Below are 23,486 nucleotides of genomic sequence, written 5' to 3'. Positions count from 1 at the left end.
TTAAAATTATTTAGAATGGGGAAATGTTTGTGAGATATATTTACTTGTGACACCTGGTATATAAAATGTAGGCATTATAAACTATGAAGTTTGTAGTAAAGGTTAGCTGTGTTTCTTGAAAGAAACTAGAAAAAACAACTTTCACAGCAGACACTTCATCATACAGATACCACCTTAGAGCAAAATGCACCTGCTTTTTTGTGATTGAATTATGGAAGTCATCTCTGGAATGTTGTCTCCAGCTTTATGCACACAAAATATACACGTCTTGTTCTTATCACAGATATTATTTCCATTATTTTTTAGCTTAAGATCAGTATGGTGAAGAGGAACAGTTGTTATCTATTGGAAAAATTTCATTACTAGAACAAAGAAATATATATTGTCTAGTGATTCTTAGTGCCAGTTTAGGCACAGTGCATGCCTAGAACATAGTAAACATATGATTAACACTTACTGCATAGATGAAGAAATACAAGTTTGCTCTAAATCCTGGCATATTTTCCCCACCTATTAATCTATTTTAATTATAAATACAATGGTAATACATGATTTTTGAAATTGATATTACTTTTTCAATAAAAAAATGAAATTATCTATGTAATCAAGAAAAATATCTTCCCAATACCAAATTTAAAGTAATTTTCCTCTTGCTTTTGTGCTAAGATATACTTAGCTTGCATGTGTTCTTTTGCTCAGCAGATGCCATATGATTAACAGAAAAATTCACCAAAACCACCCAACTATTTCTAGTTCTTCTAGAAAGCTTAAGGATAAATGAGTTATATACAAGTGAAAACATACCATAATTTCCAAATCGGATGCTTGAGGTGGAAAAATGGTGAGGTGGAAATACGTGATGGGCTCTCATGTAGAAAGAGAATAAATCCATTTCTGTATTTCCAAATATAAGATGGGAGGTAGAATTTAGTTCAGGATAAGGAAGAAATTTCTAGAAATCGAACTGCCCAATCATGGAAAAACTCTCTGTGAACTTTCCAAGCAGAATCTGAAGAGCCATTGTGTCAGGAACATGCATTGGGAGTGAGATTAAACAGATGGGATTGTGTAGCTGCCATCAGCTTCAGAATTCAGTGATTCTAAATTAGCTCTTTCTCTTCGCCTGTGTTGACACCACTTGGAAAGCCAGTTCTTCTTTCTTATATTCCTATTTTCTTTCTGCCTCAAATTAGTTACAAAGTGTAAATATTTTTAAATTGATCAAATTATATATTGGATAATTTCTTACTCATTTTCTGTGATACTTGATAACCAGGTATACAAAGAGAAGTAAAACAGACTCTGCCTTCAAGGAACTCATTGTTTATCAGGCAGGAAGTGCAGACACATAAAGGAAACTATTATGCACCGGAAAAAATCTAGAAAAGAAATATGCATATTCTGTCGGGGAGTCATTGCATAAATGAGCACAGTAACTCTGCTAGGATCGAGACCTCAAGGGAAGCTGATGAGAACTCATTTAAAGTTGGTCCCTTATTAATGGCGAGAAGAAAGAGTTAGCAGCTATAATTGTTGAGCACCAGGTATCGTGCTTTTAATACACCAAGCACTGTCCTGGGTGTCATATATGATTTCATTTCATTGTCTAATATGCTAATAGGGGAAAAATACAGGTAAGGAAATTACTTTACAGATAAGGAAATTAAGGTTATGTGATCATTGGAAGAATTGCTGGTCCAGGGTCACTTGTATAGGAAGAGGCTCAGAGGAAATGGGGCAGTGGCAACAGAGATTCAAACCAATGTCTTTCCATGTCCAGAGCCATAAGGGAAACTTATGTTTTCCTTGATAATATAAAACACAGATCTTCTAAGACCAAAGCCGAGGGGAGACTTTTCTCGTGAAGCATTTCTGTTACACTTTACCACTCAGATTTTGTTCCCAGTGACTTTCTTCTCAGGGAGTCCTTGCCTGCTCCACCACCTTGATCCAGAGGTTAAGGACATAGCTATGCCTTTAATCAGGACTCAAAGTGTGGACATAAACCATTCTACTGTCCCACAGCACATAGAATCAAGATGTTTAAATAAGATTTTCTGAAACTAAAAGAAATAAACAATGAGAAAATCATGTAACTATGTAATCTATTTATAAACTGGGACTTACTCCCTGGAGTTAACAGACTTTCTCTCATTGAATGTCTCCTTGTCATCTTAGTATCTACACAGAAGGCCACAGAACATGAGTTAATATGAGTGTAAATTTCTATTGCTTGTCTCTTAACCACAAAATGATTTTGGTAGGTTGTAGGATATAATTAGAATAAGGGGAAGATAGTAAGAATTATAGGAAATGAGGACAGGAAATACAGGCTAGGCTGACCTGGGAATAACCTCATCGAGCTGTGCTGAGGAGTCTGGTCTTGATTGGATAGGCACTGTGGGTCCTCATGGCTTCTATGTGACTTAAAGACTAAGTTTTAGAAGCATAGTTCTGGGGGGCAGTTTGGAGAATTGATTGGGAGGGGAAGAGGCTGAGTCAGGGAGAACAATTAAGACAGTAAAGTAGCCTCAGTAAATGACAATTACTAGTGATATGAAGGATCACTTCAAGAGCTGTTTCACAGGTAGAATCAGCAGGCTTTGTGGTAAATCACCGGAGATAGGAATTGAAAGAAAAGAAAAGACAGCAAAGCTCCTGGAGAGTCTTAGCCTGGACTGTAGTATGGAGGTCATACCACAGAACCAAGGAAGGCTATATAAAGAACAGTCATGAGAAGATAATATGCAGTTTACTTTTAGGTATGTTTAGTGTAAAGTGGTAACAATTCATGTGAAGTTCAACATATGAGTTATCTAGGAGCTTAGGAGACCTATCATGACAAAATATATAAGATTTGGGATTCTAACATAAATAGTTGTTGAGCTAATGGTAGCAGATGAAATTACCCATAGATGTGCATTTATGGAAATAATAAGAATTATTATTCTTAGAATATTTAAAGAATGCTGTGGCTAGAACATTATGAAAAGCACCATTTAAAGAGTTAGCAGAATAAAGGGAGCCAGCAAGGAAGACGGGGACTATCAGAAAAGCTTGAAGGAGTAGTGGTGTCAGAAAGCCACGCACGGAAGTGGTGGATCATGACAAAATATATCAACATGATGTGAATCCGAATCTTTGGGCTCTTCAGGAAACTAAAGCACGCTAATATCATGTAATGTATGCATACATATTGTGAGTTTACTTTAGTTTTCATGTGTTTTTGTACGTTTGTATTAGTGAATTTCTGTGTTCAATAAATTATTTTCTGAACAGAAGTTTGCATTCAACTTTCTTATATTGGGGTCACCTGGGGTTTCTTTTCAACTTTATGTAATTGTTCTGGGCCTGACAATTATAAAAATGTTGACTAAGTTTTTGCTTTAAAAACAGTTTTGAATTTGTGAAATGTTATACTTTTAAAAGTTCACTGTTGTACAGCTTTTAGGGAATTAATAAAAATATATTAAATATCATTGCAACTAATCTTAATTATTTACCATGTTACAATGATCTTCCATATTCACATAGTTTTTAAAAGACACAAACCAGAGTAATTGTTAAAATAGAAGCAAAAGTACAAGAGTGGACCCTTCAGAGAATGAATGGCACAGGCCTTATCCAGCCAGGAGTTATGTAGGGAAATGATTAACCTGCTCTCCTTTCTTTCCCCCCTCCTCTTTGGTTTTGTTTTTTTGTTTTGTGGTAGTCTGACCCTTGGTTATCATTACAGAACTATGGAGGTGCAATGAGACCCCCACTGAATGCTTTAGGTGGCCCTGGAATGCCTGGAATGAACATGTAAGCAAAATGCCGTGTTATCCTGTTTAGTAAAGTGCTTTGATTTATGTTTTCAAAAGTCACACTAAATTTGTAAAACAGTTTGAGCCTCTCAATTTCTGGGTAGTGTACAAATGGACTAAACATGGGCTGTAGTGTTTGCTTCACTTCCAGAAGATATTCTCTATGTTTTTCTTTCTTCACTTCAACCTTTACTTTCTTTCCATATTCAGATGCCATAAATGCCTTTTAACCCTTTATTTTTACTTTTATATTTTATTCAGTTATCATAAAAGTGAGGTTTTTTTAAGCATGAAGAATGCTGACACCAGCACCATGACTTAACTGTACAAGAGTGAAAAATTGAATACTGGTAACATCCTTTTAATAGGTACCTAGTAATTCCTAAAACTGGCATTTTTTAGCTCATATATGTGTCTTTACTTTTGCTTTGTTGGGCTCACTCTCAACACAGGAAACATTCTCCCCGATAGTGTCATCTATACTAAAGAACTCCCACGGTATAGGATAGATTTCCTTTTGAAAATTCAAGGCGCACTTAGATAAGAAGTAAACAAAATGTTTGGGGGTTTGATTGTCTTTTCTGGAAAGGCCTTTCAAGCCCAAAGATAGTAAGTTGTTTCTGTTGGCTTATAATATAATGCAGTTTGTTAAGGAATTTTCATTGGTTTTTATCATCTAACTTGCCCTCAAAGTTCCCTATCAGGTGCTTGTTAGTGAGTTTGATTAATTGACTAGGGGGTTAAAGAAAGCCTACAAAAATGATGAAAATGTTGCATATAGGGTTTGGGGTGGTCTCTTCTAATTTGTTTTCCATCCATCCATGGTTTGGTCACGTACATATCAAATTGAACAACTCTGCCACCATTTAGTGGCATTGAAGATAGACTATAAGATAAGCTCTTATGATGTACACAGGGATTTTCATGAAAAGCAGTTTTGCCTAAAATAGAAAATAGGTTAATAGGTGGGTATCAGCCAGACTGAAAACTAACAGAACAAGGGGACAAAAGTAGGTCAAATTTTCCTGTAACATCTTTTCACTTTCAAAGTAAAAATGGATAGACATGAAGTCTAACTTTTCTTAAATTCCTCAAAGGCTTAGCCTTTATTAATGGTTGCTGCAAAAAGGAGTTAGTGAAATTTTGTGCTAATATCAAAGCTGAAGCTCTTACTAGTAGGATTTAGAAATGTACATAAAATTTACCTACCTGAGATAAGTAAATTCTGACTTTAAAATTTCAAGGAAAATAATTTTGAATACTGTGTATACATGTAAGGAGTGTACATTTTGAATATCATGATCAACCCAGAATTATAATTAAATATCAAGAATGTATTTAATAGCCTTTTATATATTACTCTTATAATTAAACAAACACACATACAATCATGAGACCAAATATCTGCTTAAATTGCCTAGTTCTTTTATTACATACACTTAAATAGATATATATTGTACATTTAATTCCCCGGACTATGGAGAATAAAAATAGGGCTGAAAATGTTAATACAATTATTTTTGTTTATTTAAATTTGGGATTCTTATTTAAATATCCAATATACTTTTAAATATTTTTAATTATGTAATATTTTACTTATATAATTTCTGGCATTTAAAGAATCTTTAAGTTTTACAGACTCAGATTTTCATTATGTGTTAATATTGACTTTTATTTGGGGTGTTAAATATTATCTTCTGTTTTCTGTAAATTAAGATTTCTTCAAGGGCAATGGGAATGTAAATATGTCCACATTTATAGTTGTCAATACAAGATCTATCCATATAGTATCCAGATACATACTATGAAAAATAGTGACATTTATTGAAGAAGATACTAGATACAAGGATCATTGCACATACGACAAAGATGCCTCTGTCCCCTTCAAAGTAGGCACCTTGGGACCTCACACAGTTCTCCCAATCGCTGTCAGCTGCCCCATCATATTATACTGAAGGTCATTGATGGTCTGAAATCTCTTCCCTTTCAAAGGTGATTTTAGTTTTAGGAAAATTCGGAAGTGGCAGGGCACCAAATCTGGGCTTGTAGGGTGACTGAGTCACCTGGGTGATTAGAAGTTTCACCAAAAAACTCTGCACAGGAAGTAATGTGTGAGCAGGCACATTGTTGTGATGAAGCTCCCGATCACCAGTTGCCCATAGGTACAGACTTCTAAATCATCCCCATAGTCTCTGTGGAGGAATGTTCAAGCTTAATACACAGTTGGATGCAGTATTGTTGCTTTACTCACTCAGTCATTTTAATGCGATAGCCACACAGTACACATGCTCATTCAGTAGTGTCTGCTGCCCCCATTGACTAGTACAGTGAAGTGGTCATTGTTCACAGGTGCACATTCCACTCTCCTTGGCTGCCAGGTTGCATCAGTGTTGTGCAAACCATTCTGGTTATATTAACAACACCTGGACTTTTTCCAGACAGACCTTATATGTCCCTCTGACAAAAAAGTTCTGATGTATGGAAAATCAAACCAGAGAGAATAATTTTTGTGTTGATACTGACCCCAACAAAGCAAAAGTGAATTTAAAGAGACATTTTAAAAAAGCCCTTATGATTATTTCCATTGTACTCAATAGAGTAAATGTTACTGAAATTTACTTTCTTATCTTTAAAACAAAGTAATTCTCTGTGCTGTGATAAATAAGAATTTCTAACTGGTGTTTGTGGTTTTCTTCATGCCAGTTTTCACATGTTGTGTAACTTAAAAATTAAAGGAAATGCCATTTTAATAGTAACAGCTTAAGCTACGTTTTCAAGAGTCGAAGTAAGATATTTAAGGGTTGAGTCAGAAGGGACCTGCCGGAGAATCATTATCTGAATTAGTTTTCTTTATGTTATCACTTCTCATTTGCCATGAAAGTTTAACGATAATGGAGAAATAGCAAAACCCTTGTCACCAAATTAATTTAATACTGTATTTTAACTATCTCTTTATTGAAGAATAAACCATTTGGGATAGAATTTTAATAATTTTGTTGTTAAATATTGGTTGCCTCCAAAAATGGTTATTCTGCTATAATTTTTATACTTTATGCTCTAAACTCAGGATAAATTATTCATAATATCATCTAAAAATTAAATAACATACTTTTATTGTTTCTGTAATTATTATATCTTTAGAAGTAAAAACAATGTCAGTCTCAGTAATTTAAAGTAGAATTTACAAACCACAATGTAATGCATTATAGATTGCTTTGAATTGAAACATTGCTAAATTAAGTATATTTTTACCAGTTTTCAAAGAATTTAGAATTTAGTACTAAAGCACTTCTAGTGGAATGTTGTATACTTTGGTATTTCATGCAAACTAAGGACAAAGATATGTTCTAGATCATATCTTATAGAATTATAAATTTCATTTAGTTATTATCTGGAAATAAAACAATGGTGTATTACAGAAGAAAAGAGGATTTTGCTCCACGGTAATCATGGTTGCTTTAATTCCATCATATCCATATACCTGTACCAAAATATATATGCTTCTTTTAAACTCCATTTTCTCTTTATTTTCAAATTAGGCTAACCTTTATCCTCTGTCCATCTATGCTTATATAGAAATTTTCATTCAAAACAATGCCTATGTTATAGTTTATAGAATATCTTCTTGATGATGCTGATGGTCCTCAAAAGTGGTAGGAATTACTAAGACTGGTAGTTATTCTAATAAAACTGCTCACTACTATAACTCGCATTTTATTTAGCGTTTTTGTGAAACTTTAAATGTTTTCAAATACAATGGTAAAGTTGGGGAATTTTAGCTTATCCAAATGAATATTTAACCAATTACATTAAAATGCAGTTTAATGTGAAATATATAGTGTACTGAGATTAGATTAGTATTTGTCAAATAATTGCAATACATAAAAAGTATTTTATGTTACTTATAATAAATTCAACATTTAATTTAATGTTATTTAATTGTGCATTTAATTAAGTAAAATGTTTAACATTTAATTTAGCATGTTAGTATAACAGTAAGCAAATTTTAAAATAAATAAAATATATTTAATGTATCTTATTCATACAGTTCTTATTCAAACATATTGTATAACATAATTGTATGCATTTTTTGCCATTATTTGGGTATAGTATTTTTATGTTGTTTTAAGATAGATATTCTCAATTTTTTACTGTATTTTATTTAACATCAAGCAAATCAAATGTTTTACCTGATTAACATATATGCTATGTTTTATCTCAGTTCTGTCATTAGGCCATGGAGTTCTATATGTAAAATCATCCTTCTAAAGTGTCCCAATAATTAATTGTAAAGTCATCATCATCACCACCGTCATCATCTTAGAGAAGCAACAGTCTCCAGAGGCAGTCAGTGCAAGTGCTGCTCGCTTTCTCCCTGTGCACAATATTTTGACCAAGTCCCCTCTGGTGTCCTGTTTTCCCCTTCTCTTCCTCAAGCAGAATTGGGAACGGTTGCACTTGGGCACCCTAATAGAGACCAAGGGCAGAATTTTCATGCCATTTCCTATTTATGTTCTCAAGAAATCCCAAAATAAAAAAAAAACAAAACAGTTCTAAATATTTCAAGTAAACATGGGTAACAGAGCCAACTTGGACAGCCCACCCTCTAACATTTAGAACTTTAGGTTTAAGGTACCTACAATAAGAACAAGGAGATTTTTAGTTAAAAATTTTCATTGCAGTTAGAGGGAAAGCTAGAATTTTGAGTGACCATAGTTGCAGAGGACTTGCTGAGAGCAGTCTGCTTTTTACCAGGCAATATTTACTCAGTTATACTTAATACTGAACAATACAAGGGACCTTTCTGACTTAATTAGGCATTGATTTTTAAGCAATGGGATATAAATCATTCTCTTTTACCCTAAAATTAAGTAATATATTGATGTACGTTGATATAAGTTACCTCCTGTTTTTCCCAAGATTTGTAAGAAATATGATTCCCTTGTTTAATAAATAGTCAAAAGTACTGAGAGATAGATTGATATATAAATGTATAATGTAATGTGTGATAGTCTGAGATTTTTCAAAAAGAGGGCAAATTTATATACCTTTTAGAGCAATCACTTTTAGATATTAGATATTTTAAAAATAATTTTATTTTGAGTGAGATACAGGGTGCACTTATGTAACAAGATTATACTGTATAGCATCTATTTCATATTAGTACTTTTTACACAAATAGTGTGTTTTTATAATGATTTTGATATATGTATCTGCTATAGGTAATTACAAACTTTTATTGGTTATCACAATAACTGAACTTAATATCAAACTTAAACTGCACTTATTAAAAATAGTTTTATTTGGAAAGAAAATTGCTTTGTGAAATGATAAGTTTTTTGATTTAAGAATTGAAAAGCTGTGAAAATAAGTGTAAAGAGTAATCTCATTATTCAACAGAACTTCATGGTAACTAAATTATGAATGTGAATATTTTATGGCTTCTTACTGCTTATTGTGAAACACTCAAAGCAGAAGTTAAAACTCATTTATCATGATGTCTTGTAGGGGTCCAGGTGGTGGTCGACCTTGGCCAAACCCAACAAATGCCAATTCAGTGAGTATATGTGTTTTTAAATTTTCTTTGCACTTTATAGCTTTTAACATCAACAGAAGTCTGTTGCTTTGGAAAGCCCTACCATTGGTTATATTATATATATTTTAAGTAATCATTCAAAAGTATATATCTTGTGTATATCCTTTTAAATATTCATAATTGTAATTTTTTCACTTCAAGGTCTAATGTAAACACACATTCTCTGTAGATTAGCAGACCTTCCAAAATATAGACAGTATGATTTTAAGTATACTACAGTAACCTCTATTTGCCATAAAATGATTTGATTTATTATAAAATGATTTGATCTTCTAAAATAACTATGTAATCCCTAATTTTTCAGATAAGACCAATCTCAGTCAGGGTGTTTATGATTTTATTGGCTGTACTAGTCACAGCTAGGTTTGCTCTCTCGCTCACCGAGGAAGCCAGTGCACATTTGCCTTGGGCCCGTGTGCTAAACTGCCACCCTCACACATCTGTCTGTGTATCTGACATTCTGGGATTTTCCTTACATGTTTTGTGGCAGTGGTTTGACTGAACAAATATTTTTCGCTCTTAGTAATGTCACATAAATTTCACACAGGCTGAAAATCAAGCTTATAATCTTAAAATTAATAAGATTTTAATTTGATGATCCTGGAGGTGTTTTTTTCTTTTTGACTTTGAAATCTTGTGTTCCTCAATATGTGAGAGAGGTTTACTGTGTACATGAGTGTAGTGTGTACACTGCACAAATGTGCCTGAATCAAGGTCAGTAAGGGGCTGAAATACAGCTTGTGAAATCTCTGAATACCTGCCAGGAGGGGTTGCCTTTTGCTGATACACGCTGAGATATCTTCCTCATTGGCTAGCAGTGGCCTTAATGCCTAATAAACATGAAACTGATCAGTTTATAAGGAATTTAAACTTCAAGAAAATTTAAAGTGGCATTGTATTGCATATAGAAGAATCAACATTTATATTGCTATTCTAAAACAGAAATCACTTTATTCTCAATTAAGTAATTGCCATATTTTAGGGAGAAAAATTAATTTATATTACCTTCCTCCCTTTTAGTTTCAATAGCTATGATACTTGCTAATTAAATAAAATTATTCATGGTAGAGGGAATGATGATGTTGCTTCTATTTGGCTCTTCAGTGAACTACTTAATCTTAACAAATCTTTCTAAGATACTGTTTTGTCAGATTATGTTATAATGTGAACATCTTTGATCCTCCAAAATTCTTTTAATTTCCTTATATGCTTTTGAATAATTCACATTTCTCTTTGCTTTTTGCTGTATGTCTTTCAAATTCATTCAAGGCTTCACTTTAAAATGGCATCTGACTACCAGCTCAATATACAGAATTTTCACTCTCCATTAAAGTATCCAGAAATGTACATTAAAAATATTTATAATTCTCAAAACTCTGCCAGTCTCCCTGTTGCTAGAGTCTGAAAACAATTTATATTATCTGCATGTCTGATGAAACCAGATTAAAAAGCACAATCGATGGTCCCCCTTAACTATGTAAGTCTTCCCACCTAGAAGCATGAAAACTTTTCTCTTCTTCCTTGCTGTCAGCTTGGCAGCCACCTCCTTCTGCCCAGTGTGAGCAGCTGCAGTGCAATTCATACCCACCACTGCCTACCTCTAGCAGTACCTCCTTTTATACTCTCATCTAGAAACTATTATCCCCCAAAAGCAACTGAAAAATGGACAGGATTTGATATTCAGAATGGTGCATAGTATCTAAAGTCTGTACTGTAAGAGCAATAGAGGCAGAGATGAGAAATGAGTTTTGCATTCTGATGATTTTTAGTTTTGCGAACTCATCTCTTCAGGATTTCATAGAGCCAAGTACTGTGGATAGGAGAATATGCTGTGTCATATCAGCAGCTCTGTTATTTTAGACTGTGGGAAACACTAGGAATTACTGTAGGGGCTATGCATATCAAACTTGCTATCCTATGATCAGTCTAAAATAAACCTTTGCCCAGCACACATGTGGAAAAGTATTGGAATTGAAACAATTTCTTCTGTTCATATGTACTACAGGTAGGTACAGTCCCTCCCTCAAAAAATGGGAATAGGAAACCCAATTTGCCTCCTCACACAACCACATCAAAATTACAACTAAAATATAGAACAACTGTCATTCAGAACCACCAAGAATTTAGCTGATGGAAGTCCTACAGCTATGAGATTTAAAAAGAAACCACACTGAGACTAGGAGGAGGGGAGGAGAAACAGAACATGCTGGTCCCACTCCCACTGTGGCAGACTAAAATCAGGAGGTGTATCTCAGCAGTGAGGGGTCCTATCCCCAAACCAGGACCCTTCTTCCCAGGATTCCAGTGCCACAAAATAAGTCTCCATAGCTTCTGTCTATAAAAACCAGCAGGGGTTAAGACTATGGAAGACAGGAACCTCTAGGATTTAAGTAAAGACTCTGTACTTAACTGTCTCAAGCAGTTCCTCTTAAAGGGCCTGTGCACAGACTTACTTGGACTTACCCCCTCTGAGCTTCTGTGCAGGGGCAGCAGATTGAAAGGCATCAGAGATATATGGGGAGGAATCAAATGGTCTGGCATCAGGGCAAGAGCGGGGGGGGGGCAGTTTTCTCTCAGAAGAAGAGCCGGAAGAGGCCATTGTTCCTTTTCTGAGCACCCCCCCACACCTATCCCCCAGGCAGGTTCCATATCTGAGACTCCATCAGCCTGGATGACACTGTTTGCTACACCCTGGTGATTTCCTGAGGCCTAACCCCACCCACTTTCAGGCCCAACAAACCTATTTCCAGTGGCTTTCCATACTAGTGTCTTGTATTGGTCCATGCTTCAAATTTTTCCTCAGTTCTATCAAACAAGTAGCAGGTGGCTTTTGTTCACAGCTTGGCCTCACCAGGCACCTCCAAGCCCAGAACAAGTAGCAGCTATCAGCACATCACTTTGTAGCTTGTATCCTGTGTGACCCTGGACAAAAAACAGATGGTGGCTGACCTTGGACATACCAACAACAATCAAGTCTCAACTATAACAGGAGGATGTACACAGCCCACATGATGAGCATACCTTGAGTACCCAGCTTGGGTAATAGGGGATATAGTGCCAATGCACCCTACAGGATACCAAGTACATTAGGCCAATTTATCACTCCTGGGAGATATAGCAGCACTAATACTTATAAACAAACACAGGGAGGCTGCCAAAATGAAGAGACAAGAAACATGGCCCAAATGAAAGAACAGAACAAAACTCCAAAAAAAGAACTAAACAAAATGGAGACAAGCAATTGACTAGATGCAGAGTTCAAAACACAACACTGCTTATAAAGATGCTCAATGAACTTAGTGAGGACCTCAACAGCATGAAAAACATGCAGTCAGAACAAAGGATACACTAGTCGAAATAAAGAACAATTTACAAGCAGTCAACAGTAAAGTGAATGAAGCCAAGAATCAAGTCAGTGATTTGGAATATAAGGAAGCATAAAACAACCAATCAGAACAGCAAAAGGAAAAAAATTTAAAATGAGGGTAGTGTAAGGAGCCTCTGGGACAACTTAAAGCATACCAACCATTTGCATCATAGTGTGCCAGAAGGGGAAGCGTGAGAGAAAGAAATTGAAAACCTATTTGAAAAATAATGACAGAAAACTTACTTAGCTCTGTGAAGGAAATAGACATACAACTCCAGGAAGCACAGAAAGTGCCAAATAAGATGAATCCAAAGATGCCCACACCCAAGATACATCATAGTTAAAATGTGAAAGGTTAAAGACAGAGAATCTTAAAACCAGTGAGAGAAAAGCAGTTAGTTACCTACAAGGGAATGCCCATAAGACTGTCAGCTGATTTCTCAAAAGAAACTTTGCAGGCTAGAAGGGACTGGCAAGAAGTATTCAAAGTGGCGAAAAGCAAGGACCTGTAACAAAGATTACTTCACCCAGCAAAGCTATCATTTAGACTCTAAAGGCAGATAAAGGTCTTTCCAGACAAGAAAAGGCTAAAGGAATTCATCACCACTAAACCAGAATTATATGAAATGGTAATAGGTCTTCTTTAAGAAGATCAAACATATGAACAATAAAATGACGATAAATACCTATCTATCAACAATTAAACCTAAAAAAATAAACAAGCAGGCAGAACAGAAACGGACTCATGGATAAAGACAACCTTTTGATGGTTACCAGATGGGATGGGGTTGGCGACAATGGGCAAAAAGAAGGAAGGGATTAAGAAGTACAAATAGGTAGCTACAGGATAGTCATGGTGATATAAAGTACAGCATAGGGAATATAGTAGCCAAAGAACATATATGCATGATCCATGGACAGGGACAACAGTGGAGATTGCCTGGGGGAGTGGGAGGCTGGTTGGAGAGGGGAGATGGGGAAAATTAGGACAAGTGTAATAGCATAACCAATAAAATATAATTTTTAAAACTTTGAATGGAGAAGGAAATAGGGGAAGACCTACATTCTTCAGCTCAGAAAGTGAAAGGGATCACCGTCCAGAGCACAGAAAGGAGAAACACTCCTCCGAAAAAGATTTATTATGAAAACAAGAAAAAACATCAGAGAAAACTGATGACTTTCTAGCAGAAACATAGAGTTTACATGAAACAAGCAAAATGTATTAAAGAGGGATTTTTTTCCTAAATACCATTGATTATAGTAGTGACAACTCATCTATAATATTTTTAATTTCAGATTTCTTAGACTTCTTGCCCATATTTACTAACGCTTCACTTTGTACCAGTACTGGAAGTCTGTGGCACCTCAGGGAAGCATATTAAAGTGGTCATTTGTTTTGCTTTGCTGTTTTCAAATGTGCTTTACATACTATTTTTTACTTTTAAATGTTTATATTGAAGTAACTTCAGATTTATAGAAGAGTTGCAAGAAGAATAGAAAGGGATCCTACATACCCTTCACCCAGATTCCCAAGTGTTTAAGATTTGCCACATTTTGCTTCATGATTTCCTCTTTCTGCATATACATATTTTCCTGAACTATGAGTTGTATATAAATTGTAGGCATGATGACTCTTTATCCCCAAACTCTTCAGTGTGTGTTTCCTAAAAACAGACACTATCTTTCATAAACACAGTATAAAGATCAAATCAGAAAAAGTAACATAGATGTTGTTCCATTTTCTAATCTGCAGTCCTTTTTCAGATCTCACCGATTGTCCCAACAATATCCTTCTTAACAGAATAAAAACCCAGTTCAGTTGTCACATTCATCTGTCATGTTTCTTCATCTCCTTTAATATGGAACAGTTCCTCAATTTTTCTTTGTCTCTCTTACCCTTGCAGTTTTGTTGAATTCAAGCCAATTTATTTTGCAGAATGTCCTGTAATTTAGTTTTATCCGCTGCTTCCTTATGGTTAGATTCAGGTTATGCATGATTGGCAGGAATGCCACAGAAGTAATTTTGTGTTTTTCTAAGTGCATGGTTTCAGGAGGCAGATGATGGTGACTCGTCCCCTTACATGTAATGTTGACTTTGATCACTTAGTTCTGATGGTGCTGATCAGGTTCCTGTCCTGTAAAATTAGCTCTTCCCTCTGTAATTATTAACTTGCAGAGGCATACTTTCAAACTACAGTGAGTATCCTCTTCCTCCTAATATTTTCATCTGCTATTTTTTTAATCCACTAATGATTCTTGTCTGAATCATTATTTTACTACATTGGTTGCCAAATGGCTATTTACTAATTCTATCTTTTCTTTATCACTTACTGGTTCACTTTCCACTATAACAAAGAGTTTTTCTGTCTCATTCATTCATTCATATCAGATGTACTCATGGATTCCCATTTTATTCAGTAGGTTTTTTTATTCTAAAATTATTCCAGATTTTCTCAGTAGGAACCTCTTCAAGCTGGATCACTTGTACATTTGATATGTCCCCTTTATCCTTTGAGCATCTTAAATTTTCCTAGCCTTAGCCCTGGAAACAGCCATTTCTTTAAGGAGCCCGGGTTCATTTTAGTGGAGAGTGGTATTTAGAATCCATCAGAGTAATGTAGCTTCTATACCTTGTCAACCAAGACAACTAGAATACAGATGTATGTATATATATGCACACATACACACATCTGTATCTTTCTGTATCTATCTATACATGTATATTAAAACCATGTGTGCATACCAGTGCTTCATTTTCAATCAAACACTAGAGTTTATTCTAGACTTTCTACTTTCTAAGTTTGTAATTTCTCTGAAAGTGAGTACTCTACCTACCATTATCCACATTGTATTTATTTGCTTAATCTTTATCCAGTTTTGTAAAAGTGTTTTGATAAAAAATGTTTTGGTAGTCATTTCCATGGTAATATGAGAAAGACTTTAAGGAAAATTCTTGATTTTAATTTTAAGTAAAACAGATTTTGAATTTTAACTTTCTTTACTCTGAGCATTCTAGTATTGGCCCCATTCTTATTTGGAAGTTTATTCACAACTCACAAACTAATTTTTATTTATATTTATATTTATATTTATATTTTATTTATTTATCTTTAGAGGGGAAGGGAGGGAGATAGGGAGAGAAATATCAATGTATGGTTGCCTTTTGTGTGTCCCCTGCTGGGAACTGGCCTGCAACCCAGGCATGTGCCCTGACTGGGAATCGAACCACGATACTCTGGTTCACAGGCCTGTGCTCAATCCACTGAGCTACACCATCCAGGGGTCTTTTTTATAAGTTACTACATGCACTTGAGTTTAGCTATACAGAAAATTCTAAGAAGGTACAGAAAAGTATTCAAACTAGGTTCAATATTACTGGATCATGTATCTGAAAAGTCCAGGTATGAATTTGCTTTTGGGCAGACTTATTTCCAAGGATTCAAATAATGTCATAAAAACCCAGTCTCTGTTCATTGCTTACCTTTTTCCCCCTTGTCATGGTAAGAAGTCTGCATGAAGCTCCTGATTTATATCCTCAAAGCTTCCAGTCCAGCCCAAAGAGCATGACTCTCCATCAGTTAAGCACTGGTAGTGGGAATGAATAACTAGCTGAACTGGATTTGCTTAGCTCAATTATAGGCTCATTCATAAACTAGCTATGACCAGAGTATACAATGATGTATCAGCCAAACCAAGGTCATATGCTCACTTTCTGAGCCTCATTTAAACCACATGGAAAAATAAGGGAGATATGATTCACCAAAGAAGATTCAAGGAATTGTTAGCAGACGGGATAAACAAAACAACAAATGTTGAACATAGCATTGCAGTAGGCAGCTCACTAGTTTGACATAAAAGAAAAAGGAAGCTCCTTTAAGGAAGAAAAGTGAACTCTATTGCAGTGATTAAGCCTAAGTGAATACACATACCTTACTCCAGATAGGTTCTGCTCTGTGCATACAGATGCTCATTTAGAAAAAAACTAAAAAATAATAGAATATTTTCGACTTTATAATGACACTGATAATATCTTGAAGTTGCCCTCCTTGACTTCTAGTAAACTACTGCTTATAAAGTATTAAACATCTGAATTGAAGAAAGCTACATAGGTAAATATTATTAATTATTTTTAAAAATCTAGTTACTCTTTCATTGCATATTTTTATATATGTATGTATGTATGTATTTATAGAGGGAAAGGAAGGAAGAGAGGGAGAAAAACATCAAAGTGTGGTTGCCTCTCATGCACCCCCAACTGGGGACCCAGTCCAAAACCCAAGCATATGCCCTGACTGGGAATTGAACTAGCAACCCTTTGGTTCTCAAGCCAGCACTCGATCCACTGTGCCCAGCCAGGGCTCATTGCATATTAATGGATATTTTGTATCGACTATGGGAGGCTTGGAGGAAGGAGATTAATTACATTAGGGAGAATCTGGACACTGGAGTTGGGGAAGAGCTTGGACAAGTATAAAGAGGAGAAATGCAAGAAATGTTTGGGGAATAATTGTTAGGGCATTAGGGAGGATAGATTGGGAATTGTTTGTGATTTTTTCCATAAAGGGTAATAAAACTGAAAAAAAGTAAATATATAGAGGGCTATGAATGTTTGAGGAATCTGTAATTTATCATCTATGTGGAAGGAAGGTGTATTTGAAAAAGATGGTATATAAAATGGATCCAATAAGAAAACAAAATTAGGAGATTATGGTAATAGACATTATAGAATGTTATCAGAGCCCGAGGCAGAGTGGTGATAAAAGGAAAGGTGCAGATACATTTCACAAATGGAAAAAAAGCACATGGTAGCCAGTTGGATTTGGGGATAAAGAGGAGGAAAAAGTTGAAAGTGGCTTTAAATGTTTGCATCCAGTGTCAGGGAGACTAAGAATAACACAAACTGAATAGAAACACAGTAAAAGAAGGAGGTTTAGAAGGTAGACAGTGAGCTTTGCTTTTGGAGTGTTAAATTTGAATTATTTGTAGAACACCACCTTCAGTTTTTCTACGATGCCTTGTGCATATTTTTTAACTGTACTTTACACATCATGTGATCATTTAAATCTATAACATTCAGCTTCTACTGAGTCCTCATGATGCTTGACCAGCAGTTTTTTTACTCTTTCTTAACTCAGTTACCTTTTCTGCTCTCCTTATCCTTGGCCTCTTCCCTATCCGCTAAAATTGTCTTGTATTTTACAGAGAAAAAATAAAACCAGGAGACTCAAATTTCTTTAGATTCTACCCTTCACCTCCAATATTATCAGACCTTTAGCCATCTTTTTCCTTGTCTCAGAAAAAGACATTGTTTTTTTTTAATGCTAACTTTTTAATCTATTCTCTTTATATCTTGCTCATTCATTCTTCCAAAGGAGTCTTCAGTCTTTTTCTTTCCATTGACTAGAATGTTCCTCTAACAGGGCTCTAATGAACAAAATCCCAAGACATCCTCAAACCCCTCCTCTTCCACTCCTCTAGAGTTGGGAAGGGATAGCTGGCAGAAAGCTACGCTCTACCTTTCCTCAGTCTCAAAACACCATCCCTTGTCTCTCGTGCGTCCACTTTCTGACCACCATTCTATTGGACAGTGAATTCCTTGGCCTTTCTGTCTTTTTCATTACTGTATGTAGTGCAGTGAATGAAACATAGCAGGTGATAAAGATTTATTGAATTGACTTCGCAACAGTTTCAATTCCCGTGAAAGTCCTATTTTGAAGGTTACTAGTGACCTATTTGCCAACCAAACACAATGACTTTTTTCCTATTTTCAATCATACCCAACTTCTCAAATATATGTCACTTTGGTTTGTTTTAAATATGTGTTAGTTTATTTTTCATTTTAAAAATCTTTATTTTTTATGTTTGCATTAACTTCTTTGTATATTGTATCCTTATATGTATCTCAGAAAAGCTGAAAGGCTTGCGCCTGACAGGACTCAAGGATGAGCCCAGTGTAGACATTTCCTCACCAATCTGCACTGCACACACTCCCTGCTTCATAAAAGTCTAACTTGCTTAACTTTTGTAAGATATTTTCTCCTGACTTGGTCACATTTACCCTTCCTCATTTGGTAATGCTTTCTAATTTCAACCCTGAGGGTATTTTTTATTTTAACATTTTTTATGTGATTTCAAATATCACAATATCTAACTGAATCCTAGATCAAGTGCTGTGCCCAGCACAAAATGGATATTTATTTAATTGAAGTTGTAGCTCTAGTCCTAATTTCTGTTGAGCTCTAGACCTATATTTCTAAATACCTGCTGATCACATCTGCCTCAGTGTCTACTAGTGCCTTCAAATTCAGCATGTCAGACATTTCATCAGGGAATTCCTGAATTTCCTGTTCATAAGTCAGTAGCACCATCGTCTGCTCCCTCACTAAATTGTGGAATCACCACAATTTTTTTTCTCATCTGCCTCACCAAGTTTGTCACCAAGCCCTGCCTAGTACATTTGCCAAAAGTCTCTCAAATCTCCTTCTCTTACTCCTACTTATCTTAATCAACATTGCATAAAACCCTCCTTACCATCTTTTGTCTAGACTTTTTACAGTCATCTCCTAACTCATATTCGCATGCCATGATGCCTCCAAAGTTGTCTTATTGAAACATGAAATTCAACATGTCTCTCTAAAACCTGATCTCCCTATTTCCTACCACTTAAATTTATTCACAGTCTACCATAAACCTCAGCATTTATTACAGCCCCTGAAAGTCCCACACTGCAGCAGCTGTATAAAATCACAGAATCGTCTCCTTAATAAACTATATCCTCTCCTTCCCTCCTTCCCTTCCTAGAGTGTGTTCTTTGTCTTCCCCGTGGTTGCCCGCTCACTGTCTGTCTCAGCTGCCCAGTTCCAGTGTGTCCTCGGCACCCCACATAATACTTCTACCTACAGTGTCATATTTTACGTCTTCCAGACTAGGGGGATTTTCAGCTTTGTCTTCATTCTTAGAAACTAAAACACTTATTTCTGTTATTATTATTAATCATTAACTTTCACGAGTGCAGGTTCAGTAGAGTGCAAGGGTGGGAGGGCTCCTTTCAATGCAGGCACAAGGAATGTGAAGTAGAAACAGTGACTGTGAGCCAGAATTAAAAAGCTTTACCAGGGCAAGAATGGAGAGAAATTGAACTAGATGAGAGAAAAAATTTTAAGTGTTTTTAAATGTTTATTATATTTAACTATATTTGAAGGAGCTATGGAGAGGGAGAAATTAAAAACGTTAAAGGAGTAAGGACTTAGGACAAACAGGATGATTGGGAGGGGCTCGCTTTGAAAGCAAACAGATGCTTTTTTCTACCTGAGATGAACGGGTAACAATTTAAATCTATAAATAATAAAGTATGGAGGTAACGATGAAAGCAGAGCAAGAATTTGATGCCTTTAATGTATGACAGAAGGGCAAGATACAAAATTAGGATGATATATACATCATGAAAGTGAACTGACAAAAGTCAATTGTTAAATATTCGGGAATTTTGTGAACTGATTGTTAAATCTTTGGTACTTTGTAATCTGCCATGAGGGAATATTTACACCACAGAAATTGGCTACAAAATGAGGCTTTACCTGTAATGAGTTTGCAGGATTTCCTGGCCCTCTGTCAGATGCTTCAGGGCTTCGCTAAGGGTTGAGCCAAAATGCCGCTACACATTGGTGAAGACTGGGCTGAAGCTGGATACCATGATTATATGCTGGACCTTCTGAGGCTTGTTTTGTGTTTCTCTCCAGGAAATCCCTACTGTAAAACAGAAAAGTTAACTAGAGAGAGATCAACAAGGTGGACATGAACAAAGTAGGCTCTAGGATAATGAAGTTAAGATACTGGAGAAAGAAATAGAATGCTGTCAGTGCATGGGGAAGGGTAGGGGCAATTTAGTAGAAAACAGGGAAAAGTGGACTTAGTAAACATAGAGGAATTGTGACGGATAAGATTCTACTTGAAATAGAGTGGTTTTTGTGAATATCTTGAGGAATAAGAAAAATGTCAGGCAAGGGAGTTGTTTAGATCTTTGTGTAAAGAGTTCAGAATGTGGTCATACTCATAAATGGAAGAGAAGGAAGTGTATTATAAAGTAAAGGAAGCAGTGAAGTATAAATTTCCAAAGATCTAAAGAGTGGTGGGTAATTAGAGCAAATTTTAAAGTTGATTAGGAATGATGGTAGACAATAGAAAGAGGCAGAGGAACAGGAGCCAGTTACAATGAGATAAATATTGGAGCCAATGGATAAATTGATCATTTGGAAAGGGCAGATGCACTTTTTTATAATAAAATAGTTTAAAATAGTACAAAGCACAGGATGACTGTTAGATCATGAATTCCAAGGGGCCCAAGAGAGCAAAGTTGTCTTCATTCACCGAGTTGAGTAAATATTTACGGACCAGTACTCACGGTGGGAGTCATCCTCATCACTGGGGACGTGAGGCACTCTGGGAATGGCCATCTGCAGGCCTGAGCTAGAGCTACCCACAGACACCCCAACCCAGGGCCCCAGACACGTGTGCTCCTTGCTAAAGCCAAATCAAGATCACCAATCAATGAGGAGAGAACTTTCAAATTACAATATTAAAATTTACCTAGTCAAAGACTTATTTACCAATGGAAAACCATAGCTTCGTTGTACTTCCTTCTGGTTACTTTATGGTTGCATATTGTTTTCATGTTTAATTACATGGAAGGTGTTGGGGGGAAGGAGAGTCACGGGTGCAGGCACTGTAATCCTTTCACTGCCCTAAATGTCCTGTGCTGGCCCTGGCTCTCTTGACTGCAAGAAGATAGAAATGTATTGGCTTTATTGGCTTTTTTAGAATAAGGCAAAAGTATTTCTTCTGGATGTTCAGAATCTTAGGGTGAGCGAGTCAGCTTGTGTGAAAGAAGAAAATATTTGGATTTAACTTAAATACTGACACTCAAAGGGGCTTATTTTTATACCTGTTTTCCAGTTTCTATTTTTAAAACTATGATAGCAATGCTTTATTAATGTATTCTAATCTCTAGAAAAGAACTTGGTTAAGAGCTTGATTTGAAAGGAAAGAGGGAATTTGTTACCCAGAATTAGCAGTCTTTGGACAATTATTCAACAAAATCATTTGAATTTATTATATTACTTTCTAGTAGTTAATTAAAAAGAAAAGGGGAAAAGGTGAGGTCTGTATATCAGGTACTGAATGAATGTAGTACTCTAATACCTGTCTTTAAGAAAAAATAAAGTATCTCAAAATGCACATAAACTAGAAGTTGCATCTCTTAAGGCCACTAATTTGAAAAAGTCTAGTTTCTGGTTTTGAGCTGCACAAATATCTGTCTTTGTAATGACAGGGTAAGTGCCATTGGTATCAAGCAGTGAGTACAACTGACCTGAAACCAGTATAGCTGAAAGCTAGCTGTAATTCTGTCTAAATTCCTCTTGACTAAAGTCTTCTCTTTTTGTAAATTCAATATAATATTGCATTTTTTCAGTTTACTTGCACATAGATAAAAATGCCTTTATTCTTTACTGCCCTTTATGATACATTATAAAAATTGATAAAAGTTAGAAAGATTCATTTTAATCATTTTCTGTACTGCCACACAAATTTAAATTTTTTCTTGTTTGGTTCATGTTCCAGATACCATATTCCTCAGCATCTCCTGGGAATTATGTAGTAAGTACATTTGGGTTTCTTAGCTCATAAGAATTGATGTTACATTTTATTTGGGCATTGAAATAGTTGTCCAGATGTTAAGAAGAGCCCCTATGTATTAGCCAAGAAGTGAACATCTGATTTGTATTGAGTTGCTTCGTCTGCCAACCACAGTACATATGTTGATGTTCATTAGCGAAACACTTACCAATCTGGCTCAGAGTGCCCGGAGTACTGTGTCTTACTTCAGCATGTGTTTCTGTAAACCAATACAATGCACTCTGTCCAATCATGAAGAAAGCCATCCCCAGTTACTCAATGATATGCCTGAATTTGCAGTTCTTCGGGAGAATAATCTGCACCCCACTTCTCCGCTCACCCTACAGAATCTAAGAAGACATTAAACTCTCCCAGTTGCAGAGAATCAGATAGCAGGATAATGACTAGTAATGAGAGGGTATTTTTTTAGTTATGTTTTCGTTCCTAGAAATTGAAAACACTTATTTTTATTCTTATTATTTAGTACATGTTAAATTTTTTCAGTAATTTATATATTCCTGAAGTCAAATTAGCAGATTTTATATGAGCTTGTAAATGACCTTTTACGCATTATTACATTATAATCCTTGCTGCATCTCAAAGCCATCACAGAGCACAATTTCTTATAGTATAGAGTGGGACAAAAGCAGATTTTGTGGTTGAGTATGTGAAACAGAGTTTATTCTTATATCATTATTTATTAATTATTGTATTATTTTTCCATATGAGCAGTTGTAAATCTACCTTTGCCCCACCCTGTATTTAAGAGGAAATACCTAGCAGAGAAGCAAGGATAAAGTGGTAAAAAGGAAAATCTTTCCTGATGAAATTTTCAGAAGTGGTAGCTAATTGGAATAGGAAAAAAGAAATGCTTATGAAGATCAATGAGCACTTTACCCTCCATGAAAACTGTTCTATGAGCACCATGAAAAGCATGCACTGCTTTGGGCCTGTGAACTCAGTGTTCAGTGTTTCCTTAAGTTACACACACTAAGAAAGTCTCATTTTGTTCACACTTTCTAGGAAACAAAAATGAAAGTAAGAA

The 23,486-nt window shown here is 35.5% G+C and overlaps 1 protein-coding gene across 5 annotated transcripts in view; it reads left to right on the top strand.

Annotated features, from left to right (window-relative positions):
• The window catches only part of SSBP2 (single stranded DNA binding protein 2), a 247,817-nt gene that overhangs the window by 199,052 nt on the left and 25,279 nt on the right, over window positions 1–23,486 (top strand). For 3 of the 5 annotated variants that reach the window (XM_037159305.2, XM_037159306.2, XM_037159303.2), the window contains 3 exons: window positions 3,713–3,804; window positions 9,315–9,363; window positions 22,388–22,423. In XM_037159305.2, coding sequence (XP_037015200.1) covers window positions 3,713–3,804; window positions 9,315–9,363; window positions 22,388–22,423 — 177 coding nt within the window. The remainder of the gene's footprint in view (window positions 1–3,712; window positions 3,805–9,314; window positions 9,364–22,387; window positions 22,424–23,486) is intronic. The other 2 variants (XM_037159307.2, XM_037159304.2) reach the window with 1 other exon arrangement.

Source organism: Artibeus jamaicensis, unplaced genomic scaffold (assembly GCF_021234435.1).
Source record: "Artibeus jamaicensis isolate MK-2021 breed Jamaican fruit bat unplaced genomic scaffold, CSHL_Jam_final contig_373, whole genome shotgun sequence".
Lineage (NCBI taxonomy): Eukaryota > Metazoa > Chordata > Mammalia > Chiroptera > Phyllostomidae > Artibeus > Artibeus jamaicensis.
The sequence above is the reverse complement of the archived record's forward strand: the minus strand, read 5'-3'. Positions and strand labels throughout refer to the sequence as shown.